Source organism: Cyanistes caeruleus, chromosome 6 (assembly GCF_971803275.1).
Source record: "Cyanistes caeruleus chromosome 6, bCyaCae1.hap1.1, whole genome shotgun sequence".
Classification (NCBI taxonomy): domain Eukaryota; kingdom Metazoa; phylum Chordata; class Aves; order Passeriformes; family Paridae; genus Cyanistes; species Cyanistes caeruleus.
The window spans coordinates 22911480-22926088 of NC_141706.1; the positions used below are offsets into that span (position 1 = coordinate 22911480).

The 14609-nt window shown below is 37.8% G+C and overlaps 1 protein-coding gene across 1 annotated transcript; it reads right to left on the reverse strand.

Moving 5' to 3' along the window:
* Positions 1-388: 388 nt before the first annotated feature.
* Positions 389-14382, reverse strand: LOC111930694 (mucin-5AC-like). The gene is made up of 18 exons (XM_086893694.1): positions 14358-14382; positions 13681-13743; positions 12715-12780; positions 12051-12312; positions 11543-11657; positions 10835-10925; positions 9882-9991; positions 9454-9670; positions 8457-8582; positions 7866-7983; positions 6911-7049; positions 5751-5861; positions 3767-3836; positions 3226-3363; positions 2972-3136; positions 2380-2474; positions 1492-1618; positions 389-729 (listed from the first exon to the last, which is right to left on the reverse strand). The coding sequence occupies exons 1-18, from the start codon at positions 14380-14382 to the stop codon at positions 470-472; spliced, it is 2298 nt and encodes a 765-aa protein (XP_086749820.1). The 3' UTR covers positions 389-469.
* Between the last annotated feature and the right edge of the window lie 227 nt (positions 14383-14609).

Sequence of the window (14609 nt, forward strand, 5' to 3'; positions counted from 1 at the left end):
AATCTCCTCCACGTCCTTCCCTGGCAGCAAGGTCAGGCTGACAGGCCTGTAGTTCCCCAGATCCTTCTTCTGGCCCACTGCAAATGGGCATCACATTTGCTGACCTCCAGTCAAGCAGGACCTCCAAGGTTAACCAGAGTGCCGACAAATGATTCAAAGTGCATCTGTGAACACTTCCACCAGCTTCCTCAGTTCCCTTGGGTGGACCCCACCATAGAATTGTGTGTATTTAAATGGTGTAATAGGTCATTAATCTTTTCACTTTTCATTATAGTGGCTTCATTCTGCTCTCTGTCCCCATCCAGCAGCTCAGGGGAATATGTACCATTTGTAAAAGTTGAAAATAAAGTTAAAATAACTTAAAGTTGAAGAAATTGAAGAGAGAGCATTCTTTTGAAATTCAAGGTGAAACCATCTTACACATACCAGGCTTTTAACATGTTGTTTGAATGTTTTTAAAAAGAGTCACTTACCATACACGCCCATTTTCATGGACCACTTCTCCAAATGGTATAGGAGATCCTCTGTAATAGCAGGGGCATTCATTAGCAGGCACACATTTGCCACTCTCATCCATGTAGGTTCCATTTACACAAGTGCAGCCATCAACTGGGACAAACTTAATATTGCATGTGACATCAGGCTCACTCAGAGACCGGCAGGTGGGTTGACAGGAAGAGATGGTATAGCTGTAGCTCAGGGATTTGGGACATGAAGTGGTGTATTTTGCTTGAGAGAGGAAAATAAAATAGATTGTTAAGTCCAGACAGTAAATCCTCTTGTGAAAAAAGAAAAATCAGAGGCAATAGAAAAAACATGTAAACAATACAGATATCAGATATCTGCTTATGTTGCATCTTTCATGTAAATGTGTTTCTGAATAATTTCAGAGTTTGATCTGAAAAGCTATTGTGCATGTGGAGTAAATGACGCATGCAAAGAAGAAAAAAAATTTTCAAATGGAAGTTCGGAAGGACACCTCCATTTGGTGCTGCCATTCATTGCCAAGATGTCTAAACTTCTTGAGGACTGAGACAAGATGTCTCCCTGAATGTTGTCTGGTATGCTGAAAACAGACATACTGGGTAAGCAGAATCCAGCATGCAGCTTCAAAGACATTTAATTTGTGAGTGTTCTGGTCTGTATTACTAGTACTGTTATTCTAATAGAAAACATTATCTCTGCAATAACTTGTGATACTTTTAAAGCTGCAGTAAAACTCTTAAGTTGCACAGAAACAGGTGGAGGCACTTTCATAACAACAACAGTCCCTTTCCTAATCAAGCCATGTCTCCTGTCTATTCATATTCACTCTTGCCAGCAATTGATTGATTCTAAGGGGACAGCAGAGAATTACTTCCAGGAGTGCACTTAACAAAATCCCTTCCTCATTACTTACTGATTTGTCTAGAAATGAGTAGAAAATAATCTCTGATCAGCAATTCTTATTGATGTGTGTTCTTAGGAAATGGGATAGTGGAGAGTACTTACAGCAGACATCAGTCCTCCATCCCTGCAGCTGGATTCCTTTTGCAGCACAAGCTCTTACATAGGCAGACAGGGCTGCACACAGACAATCTTCACTATTTTCACAGTTACATGTGTCAAACATGCAGTTCTAAGAATGGAGAGAAAAATAAGGTCTCAGCACTGGTAATAAGTCTTAAAAAACAGTGAACTTTATCTTTCCAGTCTTATTCCTTATACCTTCTTCAGATATGCTCACTCATAATACAACAGTAACACAGTTTTATCACTTTCTAGTCTTTGTCTAAGGTTCCTGGGCAGGGGAAAAAGCAGGTAATGAAAATTCAGTCGATTACTGCAGTTATAATTAGGAAATAGTGGTCTTAAAGTCTCTTATACATTTTGCAGCATCTTGGTTCTCTGAACCTTATTAGTGGATATGCTGCACAACAGCATCCAAAGCTCCACTCTCAATGTACAGTCCAGACACATAATTTCACCAGCGTTGATACCTGGGTGACTCCTAGTGAGAAGAGTGATTTGCAACACGTTGATAGCAGAGTGATGGTAATTAGGTAATGGGCGTTCTGTTCCAAGTGGTTATTAATGAGATGCCAGGCTGAAAAGGTGTCAATTGACTGATATTCAAACAAGCATTTGATGTGCCTTTAAATACACTATCTGCCTTATGTGTAAAACCATCCAGGAGTAAATAGCTACCTTTACATCAGCAAACAAATCAGGATCTTCAAGCCAAGACTGACAATCGAAATAATGTTACAACACAAAGAGAAACAATGAAGGAAGGAAGTACTGCAGTACAGCAATGGGGATACAGACATTTCATAAGACATGTCTGGGGCAGCTCCTATTTCTATTGTTTCCAAAAGGAAAAGCAGTCTGACAAAGTACCGTGTGGTAAACAGCGGGATTCACTGTGTAGTGACAAGCAGCAAAAGGTCCTGTGGTGTCAGTGAGTAGTCCACACCAATGCTGAGCATATTTTTCTGTGAAAAGAAGAAACAATAAAAATGCATGCTACTCTGTACTTCATTAGTCACAAACCCATGCTGCCCTGGCCTATGCAGACAGTTCTGACATTCTATTAAATCTCTTCTTCTCCTGTCTTTTTTTTTTTTTTCCTTTTCACTCAGCTTGTTGGTCAAGGTTCCTAAAACCAAAGAATAGGACTTGTTGAAGGGAATGGATTAAAAGTTTCCAAAGATGCTCCTGCAATCCACTTCTCTGACACCAAGTTGTCAGCGTGGACATCTACTCTATTTTTAGTGACTATTTGCAGTTTGCTTCACTTATGCTTCTGTCACTCTTCTTTTACATTGTTACTTATCTTCAGTGCTTTCATTTCGAATATTTGTTTCCAATTTCAGATGTGTGCTTCTACTAAATACATATTTTTTTACCTTTGCTTTCCAACAGATGTGTTTTCCTTAGAGATAAGCAAAAAGAAAAAAACAAACCAGAAGAAATTCTAAGAAGTACTCACCATTATCAATGCTGAGTGCACAAGGATTCTCAAAACTCTGCTGGATATTAGGGCACGAGGCCTGAGTTTTCCATGTATTAGCAAATGCTGATGCAGTTCCTTCAATTATTCCACTTATGACCTTGAAGTCATCAGTTTGGATGTTATTGAAATTTCCACAGAGACCTGTTGAAAAGCAGTGAAAAGTTTATACTGCTTTGACTACAAAAAAAAAAAAACAATGATCAAGGTGTCCTCATATTTCAATCACTCACCACAAGTCTGGTTTTTGAAAGAAGCATCCAGATGCACAAACACTTGCATCGTGGGTATGAACTGTATTTCAACCTGGACGCCAACGCTTGTGTCCATGATCATGAAGAATGAGGAAGGTCTGAACATGGTGACATTAGCTACACATGAAAAACAAAACGGTCACTTTTTGAACAAGACCAAATGCTGAAAACACAGTACTGTTCTTTTTGAATTTCAAATAAAGATCTGGAGGTCTGAGATATCACATGGAATCCTTAGTTATTGAAACAGAGAATAAAAATAAAATTTCTTTCTAAACAAGTGTGAGAACAGGGGTAGTAACAAAAGACAAGATAAAAGAGGTAAAGAGATGTCTTCTGCCTTCACCTCTGTGCAGTGAGAAGGAAGTAAATCTGAGAGTTATCAAATCAGGAGACTGTAAATTCTGTTTGCTACTGTTTGAATCCTTGCCTGTGCTTGTCCTGCATTTCTCTATGACACCAAACATCCCACTTTACTTCAAAAGCACTTGTGTCATTCATTGTTAGAGAAAACAACTACCTGCTGACATGGGCAGCTGGGTGTAGATGGAGTTCACAAACACACCACCATCAGGTTTGACCTCGACAATCTGGTAAGGAAGAGGAGCAAAAGGCAACTCTGTGAGTGATAGACTGGTTTGGCTTTTAAAGGTCATTCAGTCCCAACCCCCTGCCATGGGCAGGGACATCTTTCACTAGACCAGGTTGCTTAGGGCCACACTCACCCTGACCTTGAACACTTCCAGGGATGGAGTATCCATAACTTCTCAGGGCAACCTATACCAGTGCCTCACTGTAACTTTTCTCTAAAAAATCCTTTTTCTGTTTCTCTGTTTCTGCTGCATCTCTTCTGTATTTTTCTTTTTATTCTTGGATTTCTCAGCCTCCTTTGGACTGAATTCTTTTGGGATCCTCCCACGTGGGGACCCCTGCTTATCTCAGTTCTTACAATTCGAAGAAAACTACTGAGCTTGTTAGAATCTTGTTTCTCGTGTTTATTAAAAGGTCATCACAAAACTTGGCAGGTCTCTCCAGGCTGGCTACACAAGGTTAATCTTTGCAATTTGGCCCATTTCTTTCTTCTGATGGTACAAACAAGGCCTTGTGGCACACTTCGTGTCTGATGCACAAAATGGCCCCGAAATATGCAGTTCTTTTATCTTTATACCTATTTTCACCCAATTAACAATAGACACGTATTTTATTTTTCTTAATGACCCAATGACCCATCACCTTTGTGATGCACTGCGGCATTCTCTGTCTGCAAGTAATCACTACTACCCAAAAACCTCTATGAGAAGAACATGAAGAAGAAAGAAGAAGGGACAAGAGACAACAACCTAAATCCTCCATCTTGTCTCCTGTTCTCTAAACTTTTTCACCCAGTGATTTAAAAAAACTTTCTAATCTACACACTTACACTTTTAGTTTTTTCCATCTAACTTTAACATTTGTTTTCATATATCACGATGAAAACACGCTCATGAATTTCATATTATACGAAATTCAGTGTTTTTCTGGATCTTATAGCTAAGTATCAGAAACAAGGGCACACACTCTGTATTCCAGACTCCAACACCTCACCACCCTCACAGTAAAGAATTTCTTCCCAATATCTAAACCTTCCCTCTTTCAGTTTGAAGCCACTCCCTCTTGTCATATGACTTTGTGCCCTGGTAAAATATCCCTCTGCAAAGCTTTCCTTTTTCCAGGCTGAACAGCCCCAAATCTCTCAGTCCTTCCTGACAGGAGAGGTGCTTCAGTCCCATGTTTGTCTTTGGCCTCTTCTGGACCTGTTCCCACAGGTCCATGTTGTCCTTATGCTGGGGACTCCAGAGCTGGATGCAGCACTCCAGCAGGGTCTTCCCAGAGCAGAGGGGAAGAATCCCCTCCCTCACCCTGCTGGCCACTCTCCTTTGGATGAAGCCCAGGCTGGCCTGGGCAGCCAACCATGTGTCAAGAACAACTATAGTCCAAAGAGTAATAATGAGGAGGACTCCAGTGATATTAATTATACCAATATTCAATACAAAGGGTGGATCTTTATGATTTCACCTCCCCCTTATTCCTACTTGGTACACTTTTACTAATTTTCCCTAATTTTCTAATTAAAAGAAAAGAATTACTTTTAAAGGGACTTTCTCGGCTTTTTAGGGGATTACATCATCTTGTTTTCTTTGAACACATCTTAGTGATTATTGAAACTGTTGCAATCATAATTACTAACCTTTAAGCTCATAGTTTTTTCCATCTAATTGGCAGAGAAAATAGGTGTTTTTTCTGCTATACGAGTACAATGTGTTTCTTAATGAAATTCCACAAGGCCAAATTTATGGCTGATCTGATTTTCATAACAAAATCCACTTCTTTTCACTTAATTAAAATATCATCTACTCATCACATATGCTGAAAACCTGACAAAGAAATGCAGCTCCCTGACTGATTAAGCCCTAGTTTCTTTTCTCCCCATGCTTATTTTTATTGTGCTTATTTTGCATTCTTACAGTTTGTCCTTTATTCATGTTGAGGGTCACTGACTTTAAGCAGGTCTCAGTGTCAGTTAGGCCACACTTGCGTAGTTCTGCCAGGATGGTAAATTTTTCATCTTTACAGTCCTGAAAAAAAAAGTCAAGTTATTTCACAGAAGAATAATTACAGAAGTTTTCTCTATAAAATTTTCTCTCAATTCTGAAAAAGTGTTTGTTTTTTTTTCTGGAGAAAATCCAGGCTGTAGTGAATTCCAGAGCTTCTTTTGCTGAAGATTTAATTTTGCCCTGTTCGAATTATTAGGAACAAGAAATGTAGAATCTGGATTTTATAGATTATATCCATATGGATATCAAGATGGAGTTCCATATTCATATTTGGTGGTTTTATTCATGACAACTGCTATTGTTTGATTCAATTCTACTGTAACTTTCATCTTTCTGTATCTGGTATCAATGCTAGACAACTCTGATAAAACATGTTTCAGGTAAACAGTAACATACAACATTTTATTTCCTTTTACTGATTTATGCAGATGGGGGAAAAAAGAAAGCAAACAAACAGAAAAAGCCCATAAAAGGTCAAAACATTTTACCTACACATGTCTGTAATTAAATATTTTAATTATAATTAATTTCCAGATTTTCTATTTCTTTTGAGTTATTTTTAAATGTTTAAAAATGTTTAAAAGCTAAGTGAAATGCATCAATTAACTTAAGGTGTTTTTCTGTATTTAAATCCCACAGAAATGAAAAAAAGTCTGTCTTATAATACAATTTTTTTATAGAAATAGTTACTGTAATTTTTAGAGTTGTACCCTTTGGCCAAATACCATATAATAGAGTAACATGGCAAAAAATATGCAACCCAGTAAGAAAGCTGCATTAGTTGTACTGAAGGTTGCACACTAAGCAAATTCTTAAAAAAGACAGTGCTCTTCAATTACTCTGTCACAGAACTGGAAATTTTCCAGTGAGCACCACACACAGTTGTGTGACATCCTAATAATTAACTGAAGATTGTCACTGAAATGGCAGTGTAGCAAACTCCTGGCTAAGTGGCAGGGAATTTAATGTCTGTATGTTAAGAGTGCTAAGTTTTATGAGTGTTGATCAAGATCATGTTTTCTTTCTATAAATCTATAAGGCTTTATATAGAAGTATCCCCTGAGTCCCACCTTAGAGAGGACGTAAGTGCAATCTCCATGGTGATCGTAGTGCTTCTTATCATATGTGGAAATGTGGGAACCCCCCACTACAGAGCATGTTCCTGGGCATGACTTGTCTTGGCAGCTCCACTGGCCTCCATTACAGGTACTGGAAGAATAAAGTTAAGTGAAATCAGTAACAGTGGTCCAGAGTAAGAGGACATGCAGCGCTGTTAGGTGCAGCTGCCTTGCTCTTACTTTTCCCTTCAAGCTGTGGTTTGACACACAGGTTTAAACGTTTCCAAGACATGATGAACTTGTGATGCAGCGTATTAAAATCAATGACTCTGGTAATCATTCTCTTTGTTTATTTAATTTTCCCTCTTTGGACAAGTGAACTCTCCAAAACAGGTTTGGGATAAATAATTGTGTGGATTTTTTCAGGTAGCATAAAGCACAATGACATGTTAAAATACCTTCTGGGGGTTTTGTTTTGGTAATACAAATGTATCATAAACTAATAAATAAGAAAAGACAACTCCACATCTGCTCCTGATGCAGACTGTGTCTATTTTCAAAGCTGATGTGTAGAGCACAGGTACAGGATTAATAATTGTGAAATTGAGCTTGTGTTGTGTCATCCATTGCTTTCTCCATTGAAAATAAATATTTGCAACTGCATTAATAACTACAATTTCATCCCCCTTGGAGAATTCCAAATGTTTGAACAAAATAATCAAAGAGGAAGCATTTTAATTGACTGATGAGAAACCTAAAAATTGTATATCCTTGCTTTGATCACCCTAAGATAGGATGCAAAGCTAGTAATGGCTGTTGCTAAATAAAACAATGTTCTTCAGGGGTTCTTTGGAAATGTAGCCATCTGTTAAATACACATCTCAATGATGCAATTGCATATAATAAACTATTAAACCCATTAAAAATAAGAGAGTAAATAGTGAGTTACAAAAGTAACAAAGGTTACCAGGTCTGGCACGGCTCTGAAAAAGAAGATCCTGTAGCATAGGTTTTGCCATTGTAAATACAGGAGCACTCCTGCTGGGGAATACAGCCAGAATTGTTGATGTCATCAAACAGGGTCCCTAGTTTAAAAAAATAATAATAAAAAGACAAAACCTTGATCAATTAAAGAGGCATTTCCTATACACCATTTTATTTGTTACAAATCCTAAATATTTTCTTAGCAAGAGACCCGCCGTTGTTGCAAGTGGACACACCAGTGCTGAGGACAGCAGGACTATGTCAGTTTGCTGAGTGAAGTATCCAACCTTTGTATTCTTAAATTCCACCTGCCCTGAAAGAGGGGCTTGTTTCAAACGGGTGGCTGTTTGAAAGTTTGGTCTTGATCTGTTTGCTGTTCTTTTTTTCTGTTTTCTGAATACTGCACATGTATTGGCAATTAATTCAGACATCTTTTTTCAGCTGACAAAATGCTTGTCTCTTGCAGCTGTGAAAAATACAACTACATGAGACTTAAATCCCATGGAACCTACCCAAATCCTACAGGTAAGCTCCTGTTCTTTGAGGTCAGAGATGTGACTACTTAAGAACTTGCCTGGGGGGCAGAAGCAGCCATCGATACAGTGTTCTTCACAAAACAGAGATCGTTCAGGATTTGTGCATGTATCAGCACAGGGAGAGTTGCACTCCTGGTACTGCATGTTGTAAGGACACTTCTTGGCTGAAATTTAAAGGAAGAGATTTTTTATTTTTTTTTCAGTCAAAAGCATTTCTAGTTCACCATAAATGTAAATATTTATATCCATTTAGGTTTTCCAGCTAGATTAAAAAAACACACCAATCTGCAAATTGACCATTAGCTCTCAAAATTTTCAAGTTTAACCACCTAGATCCCTATTTCATAGCTGAGATGCACATTCCATGACTCTGGTGCTGAACTGGCTCAGTTTCTGGGGACAGCAATGTAGCGACCTCAGAAAGCCGGCAAGGCCTGATTCTACTGGAGGCTCCCTTTCCTGTGAACACCTGTATTGCTAGTGAAATATAAGACTTAAATTCCTAAAGCTATAGTACCTCTTGGGCTTTTGTTTTGGAGCAAATGTTGGTGACAGTATCAACAGCTACCCACCACAATCAAGTGTATGTTTAAATCAATACAAACTCATCACTACCAAGCAAGAGGAGATAAATAGGTGATTAGCCAGCCACACACCTGTGAAGATCCAATCAGTTGAGAACATTAAATGCTGTAGCCAGCACAAGGAGAGGAAACAGGAATACATGCAAACCAGTATGCCCTCCTTCTTATTTCTCCTTTATTTGCTTCCTTCTCTGTACCAGTTCATTAAATTACACCTTGACTCTCATTAGAGTATCCATGTCAGCGTTTTGGTAGTGTTTAATTCATTAAATTACATTAAAGTCCTCAGCTCTTTTGCTGAAGTCTTCATGCTGGAACTTACACATCAGCATTTTCTAAAGAATTCGGTCTTGAACAACCTGTAATTCCTCCTACATCCTCAGCATTATTTGAGAGCTTGTTGTTTGTTAGTTACTGAGCATGAAGTAAGGCTGTCTCCAGTGACACTCACGGCACAGTTTTGAAGTTCTCCAGTCCAGGGGCTGCCCACCAGCATGAGCACACTGCCGGGAGTACTCAGCAAAGGTGTCACAGATGCATGAGCTGTTTTTAGATTCTGCAGAGCGGCACAAGTCATCTTGGCAAATCTTAATGTAATCTTGAACATCAACTAGGTCATTACACTCTGCAAATGCAGAGCTGGTCAATGTTTTCTCGCATATGTCATCCTTTGGAGGAAAAAAATAGACAAGTCTCAGTAAATAGAAAGAAGTTTATGGGGGTGGTATTGTTATTTTGTGTAATTATTATGTAATGGAATCTTACAACCCTCTTTAAGTTGTTTTTGCCTAAGGAGTTTCCCTATTGATCTGTATGAAGTTGTAGAAGGGAACAGATAAATTTGAAAGAAAAATAAAAGGATAGTCAAAAGGTCCTTACGAGATTATCAGGGCAGTTATATGTCGGGAGAGAAGTGGAGTCTTCACAATGTTCTGTTGGCCCATCCATTTTCTGCATATTCCCAAACTGCAAGGCTGACATCTTAATATCTGTAGAAAAGAAGTTTAATAATGAAGATCAGAGGTTTTTGTTCAAAGCAACTGCCTGTTATCCTTTTTTTCTCTCAAGAATTTGGGTCAAGACTGACCAAAACAGTTAGCTCTTTTAAGCCTTTAAATGTGTTCATCACCCCTTCCAAAGGAAGCACCACATCACTTCCTCAGTTTACTCTGTACAGCACCCTGGAAGAGGTAAACGTTGGAAAACAATTCTCGACCTATTACAGCTAGATGCACACTAAGATTTTTCCTAGAATAATAACAAACTCTTTTCAGATTATATTGAGCCCATTCACGGCAGAGAAAAAAAGTTCTAAATGGGAATTTGGACAATGGAGAGTGCTGTAAGACAAGGTTTAGGAAAATACCCAAGCTGGGAATAGTTTAAAGGTTAAGATTTTACAAAGATTATGCAAATCAGCAGGGAAATGTGGATATACTGATTTTGAGATAAAAATGAAACAAGAAATGTACTGTATAGAAAATATAATTGCGTTTTATTGAATATATTTCTATATTTATTTATCTTATTAGTGAAAATCTGCTAATTTTTATGGAGTTACCTGATTAGTTTTACCAGCATGGTGTACAACAGTGCAGTTATATGCAATGTAACTGATATAATCAGTTATATGCAATCAGTTGTTAACACCAGTACTATATTTACACTCAAAGTATTAACTTATATAATCTCTCTACTACACATTTTTAAATAGAGATTGAATCATATCTTATGAGCAAATCATTTAACAGGATGGGAAAGAGGAATGCTGATGATGTCAGAGCCTGTTGGAGATCCCATAAACCGATTTTTTTTTAATTTAAAGCACTTACTGTTTGAAATGAACTCATTGTATATGGGAAAGCCATTGAAGTCACCACAAAGTCCACAAGTCTGATTGGCATATTTCGCATTCAATTCCAGCTGAAATGATGAATAGTAAGTTGATAGAAGTTAGTATGAATATTCTAAAGTATATTCAAGACGAGAAAAAACACTTACATCTCCTCTCTCTTAGTAATTCTTGTCAGATCTGTGGAATTTTATTTAGCAATTTAATTCAAATGTGAAGGATAGAATACAGAGTCAGCGTAGATTTGATTGCAGAGTCTAAGCTATTGATACTATTGACACAGACTTCTGATTTCATGGTACTATCTATATTGTTCTCAGCAACTTTCTATTGGTTCTTCAGGAAGAAAATCAAATCCATAGAAAAAAATGAAGGCAAAGGAGAGTGAAATTCTGCTAAAAAAATATATTTGAACGGGTAATTAGGACCTATAATAATACTAATAGCTAATGATACGATGAAAGTGATTTTTCATCCTGTTTTAAGCAGATTCCTGCTATCCACTAGGCATAAATCCACGTAATTTTCTTTAGGAGTCCCAGGATAAAAGCCTATCTTTACTAAGAAAGAATCACTCAACAGTATGAGATAAGAAGGCAGTAGCAACCTCCTAAACAGGTGGGACAGGCCTAATCAAAGATTAGCCCTGTTCTCTGAAGTGACAGACAGGTCCAGGAGCAGTTCTTACCAGAATGCTGTCCTTTTCATTCCACAGCAACACAACACCGATTTTGCTGCCAACTTTCACATAAACGCTGCTCTTCTCTATCGTAATACCAGATTGACTGTATGGCAGCTGAACTCTGGGAAAAAGCAGAAAGAATACTAGTTAATTTCTGATGCAAATGTTTGATAAGAAGAAGGAAAAGTCTTGTGGTATCCACCATCTGTAGGATTCTGAGTGTATTCTTAGGAAAGAAAAGCAATTAGAAAATAAGATGGTCCAACATTATCAAATATGGATCTAAATTTGGATCCAGTTTCTCAGAACATTTAATTTTTGAAGCAATCCTTAAGGGAAGGATTTATTTCCTGTGGCAGGAATTAATAGCCTTTTTATTCATTATTTATGTTGGCAAAATTGTCAGATCTATTGAAGGACACATAATTGTTTCCTCCCAAACATGCCAAAGTACCTGGCAAGACTGAAAAAGAAAAGCCTGTGGATACCAAAGAAATGTTATGAATGAAGTTACCTGTTGCCATCGACCAGGACAGCACCCTTTGTTAGTTCTGCAACGACGCCTTCAAGTTTCATGGTGATGCGGTTGACAGTCGAAATGTTTGCCACCACTTCGCGCCTAATCTGGATGTTGAAGTCCTCGTAGGGAGCGTTGCAGTGGGAGGCAAAAACATAATTACAGAGCCCAGGGAAGGTGAATATGTCTCCGTCAAAGGTCTTGAAATGGAAGTTTCCCCATGTGCTGCACACACGGCCATTGTGAGCAGGGTTAGCAGCTGTGAATTAAAACTGGCTGTTAAAGAATGACTTAAAATCCCCAGCCTTCGCATTGGGAAAATCAACTTCTCCCAGGCTTCATTTTCTCTCCAAATGTTTTTTACCTGCCTTACCTGCATTTGTTGTTTTCTCTCTAACCACTATTCAGCTGTGTATTCATTCATCACTCATTTTATATCTGTAACTCATATACCCCTACAAATGGTTGTAGTTAATGTTCAGCTAGTGCTTAATTAGTCACCTTCATTTAATGTGAGACAACAGTTAATTATTTCTAATCATCATGTTTCTCCTCTTAATTATCCATGACTTCCTTTATGAGTACCTTTCCTCATTCATACCAAAGTCTATACCCTCTAAAATTGAACACTTACTGAATATATTTTGTTTCCTTTACTTACATGTTACTGCTAGATTTGTCAGCAGTTGTGGGATGATGTTCAAGTTAGCTGAAATTCTTATAGAAGCTAGAAAAAAAATAAGAAGGAAATCAAAAACTAGTATAACAGTACCTAAATCCAGATGTAGGATAGACCCAGGAAGGACTAGAGAGCTGATATGTCAGACCCAAGGAAACAGTGTTAAGCCTGTTTTATTTTGCACAGCTTAATAGTACATACTAAAATTTGAACTTAGGATACTTAAGTCATAAGAAATTGCTTTCAGCTTTGATGATCTGCATTTTTTACATGTTAACTTTGACTCTTTCATGAAACTGTGCTGCATTAGAATATCAGAATTCTTCAGAGACACTGAACAATACAGTGGGCTAAGCTGTAATAAATTAGCCTCTTACTGCAACAAAAGCATAGTTGCCTTCTCACTGCACTTCCTCTTTCTAAGGAGGGAATAAAATCCTCAATTATCATCTCTTTTCTGTTTTGTATTTTTCTATTAAGGGGCTGAAAACCCTTCAAAATGGCCACACACTGGTTGTACAGGACAGGCATGAATCATGACATGGTAAAGGTCAGTGAGGATGCGTTGCCATCTTGATTTCCCAACATCAGCCACTGATTTCACTGATTTCAAAGTGGTCTCACTTCCTTTTTTAAAAAGGAACCACACATCCCTTTGGCTTTATATGTACATGTTCATGCAGATATGCATGCAGCCTCAACAAACGCATCTGTCTTCTTAGTTAACTATGATTATACAAATGTAACCATATTGTGTAATGTGTGTGTGTAATTAGTAATTGGTGTCTAGTAAATATATTTCTATTTTTAGAGAACAGAGGTGTTAATACATAATTCTTTTCATCTGGCACTACTGGCAATATGATAAGGAGGGTATTCTTAAGGCATTTTTATTATTCAGTATGGATGTAGCAAATAAATACAAATATACAGCATAAATAAATTTACCATTTCGTTTCTGTAGAAGACCCCCAGAGAACTGACTTCCTATTTGGAATCCAATCTGACCGCCTGTGAAAAAATGGTGAAAAGCATATTAAGAGAAATATCCTGTTCCTGAACTTCTAAAGCAAAGTATTTAGCTAGGCTCAAAGGACCCAGACACAACCCTGTAAAACAAAGGGGTTTCTGTGCTCCTTTATCACATCAGAGAAAATGAAACAGGCTTCTCAAAAAAGCTGTAATTGTAATTATAGAAATATAGCTGAAATGTAATTATAGAAAGAGGCATTCTATTACAAACACACAAAATTTGTAATCCAAATAACAGATGTATATCTGCTTTCTTTGTTTCTCTCAAAACTCACTGCAAGAGATTGTAATGACTGGACAACAGCCCTTATTTCACTGCTGCACTAGATCTCAGTAATACATGAAGCAATACAGGAGGAATTCACAAAATGCAGGTGAGTCATTTATTAAAATTGTTGCGTAGAAGCTAGGTTGTAGGAAAAGGCATGGAAGTGGTTAAAAGAATCAAGGGAATTCAAGCTTGATCCAATAATGGTTGCAGATATTTATGACAGTTTCTTTAGTGTCTAAGCACAGGGCCTTTTCTCAGGGAGCAGATGGGAAGCCTCAGTCAGGGATCTGGACTTGTCTTACAGCTGGATACAAGAAGATACCTCTGAGGGACAATACTAGGGTCATAGCCTGAGCATTAACCCAGAAGTATCCCAATGAACCAGGTTTTCTATTCTACCCATCTACTCACTCAAAGATTGCTCAAATTCACATCTTCTCTGCAGAAAATCTTAAGCATCATGCTGTAAAGCTATTTGACAAAGGGTTTTGCTACAACACCTGAAACAAAGACTGTTTGTTGAGAGATGTCAAATACTCTCCTGAATGCTTTGATTCCTAGAAAAAGACTGACC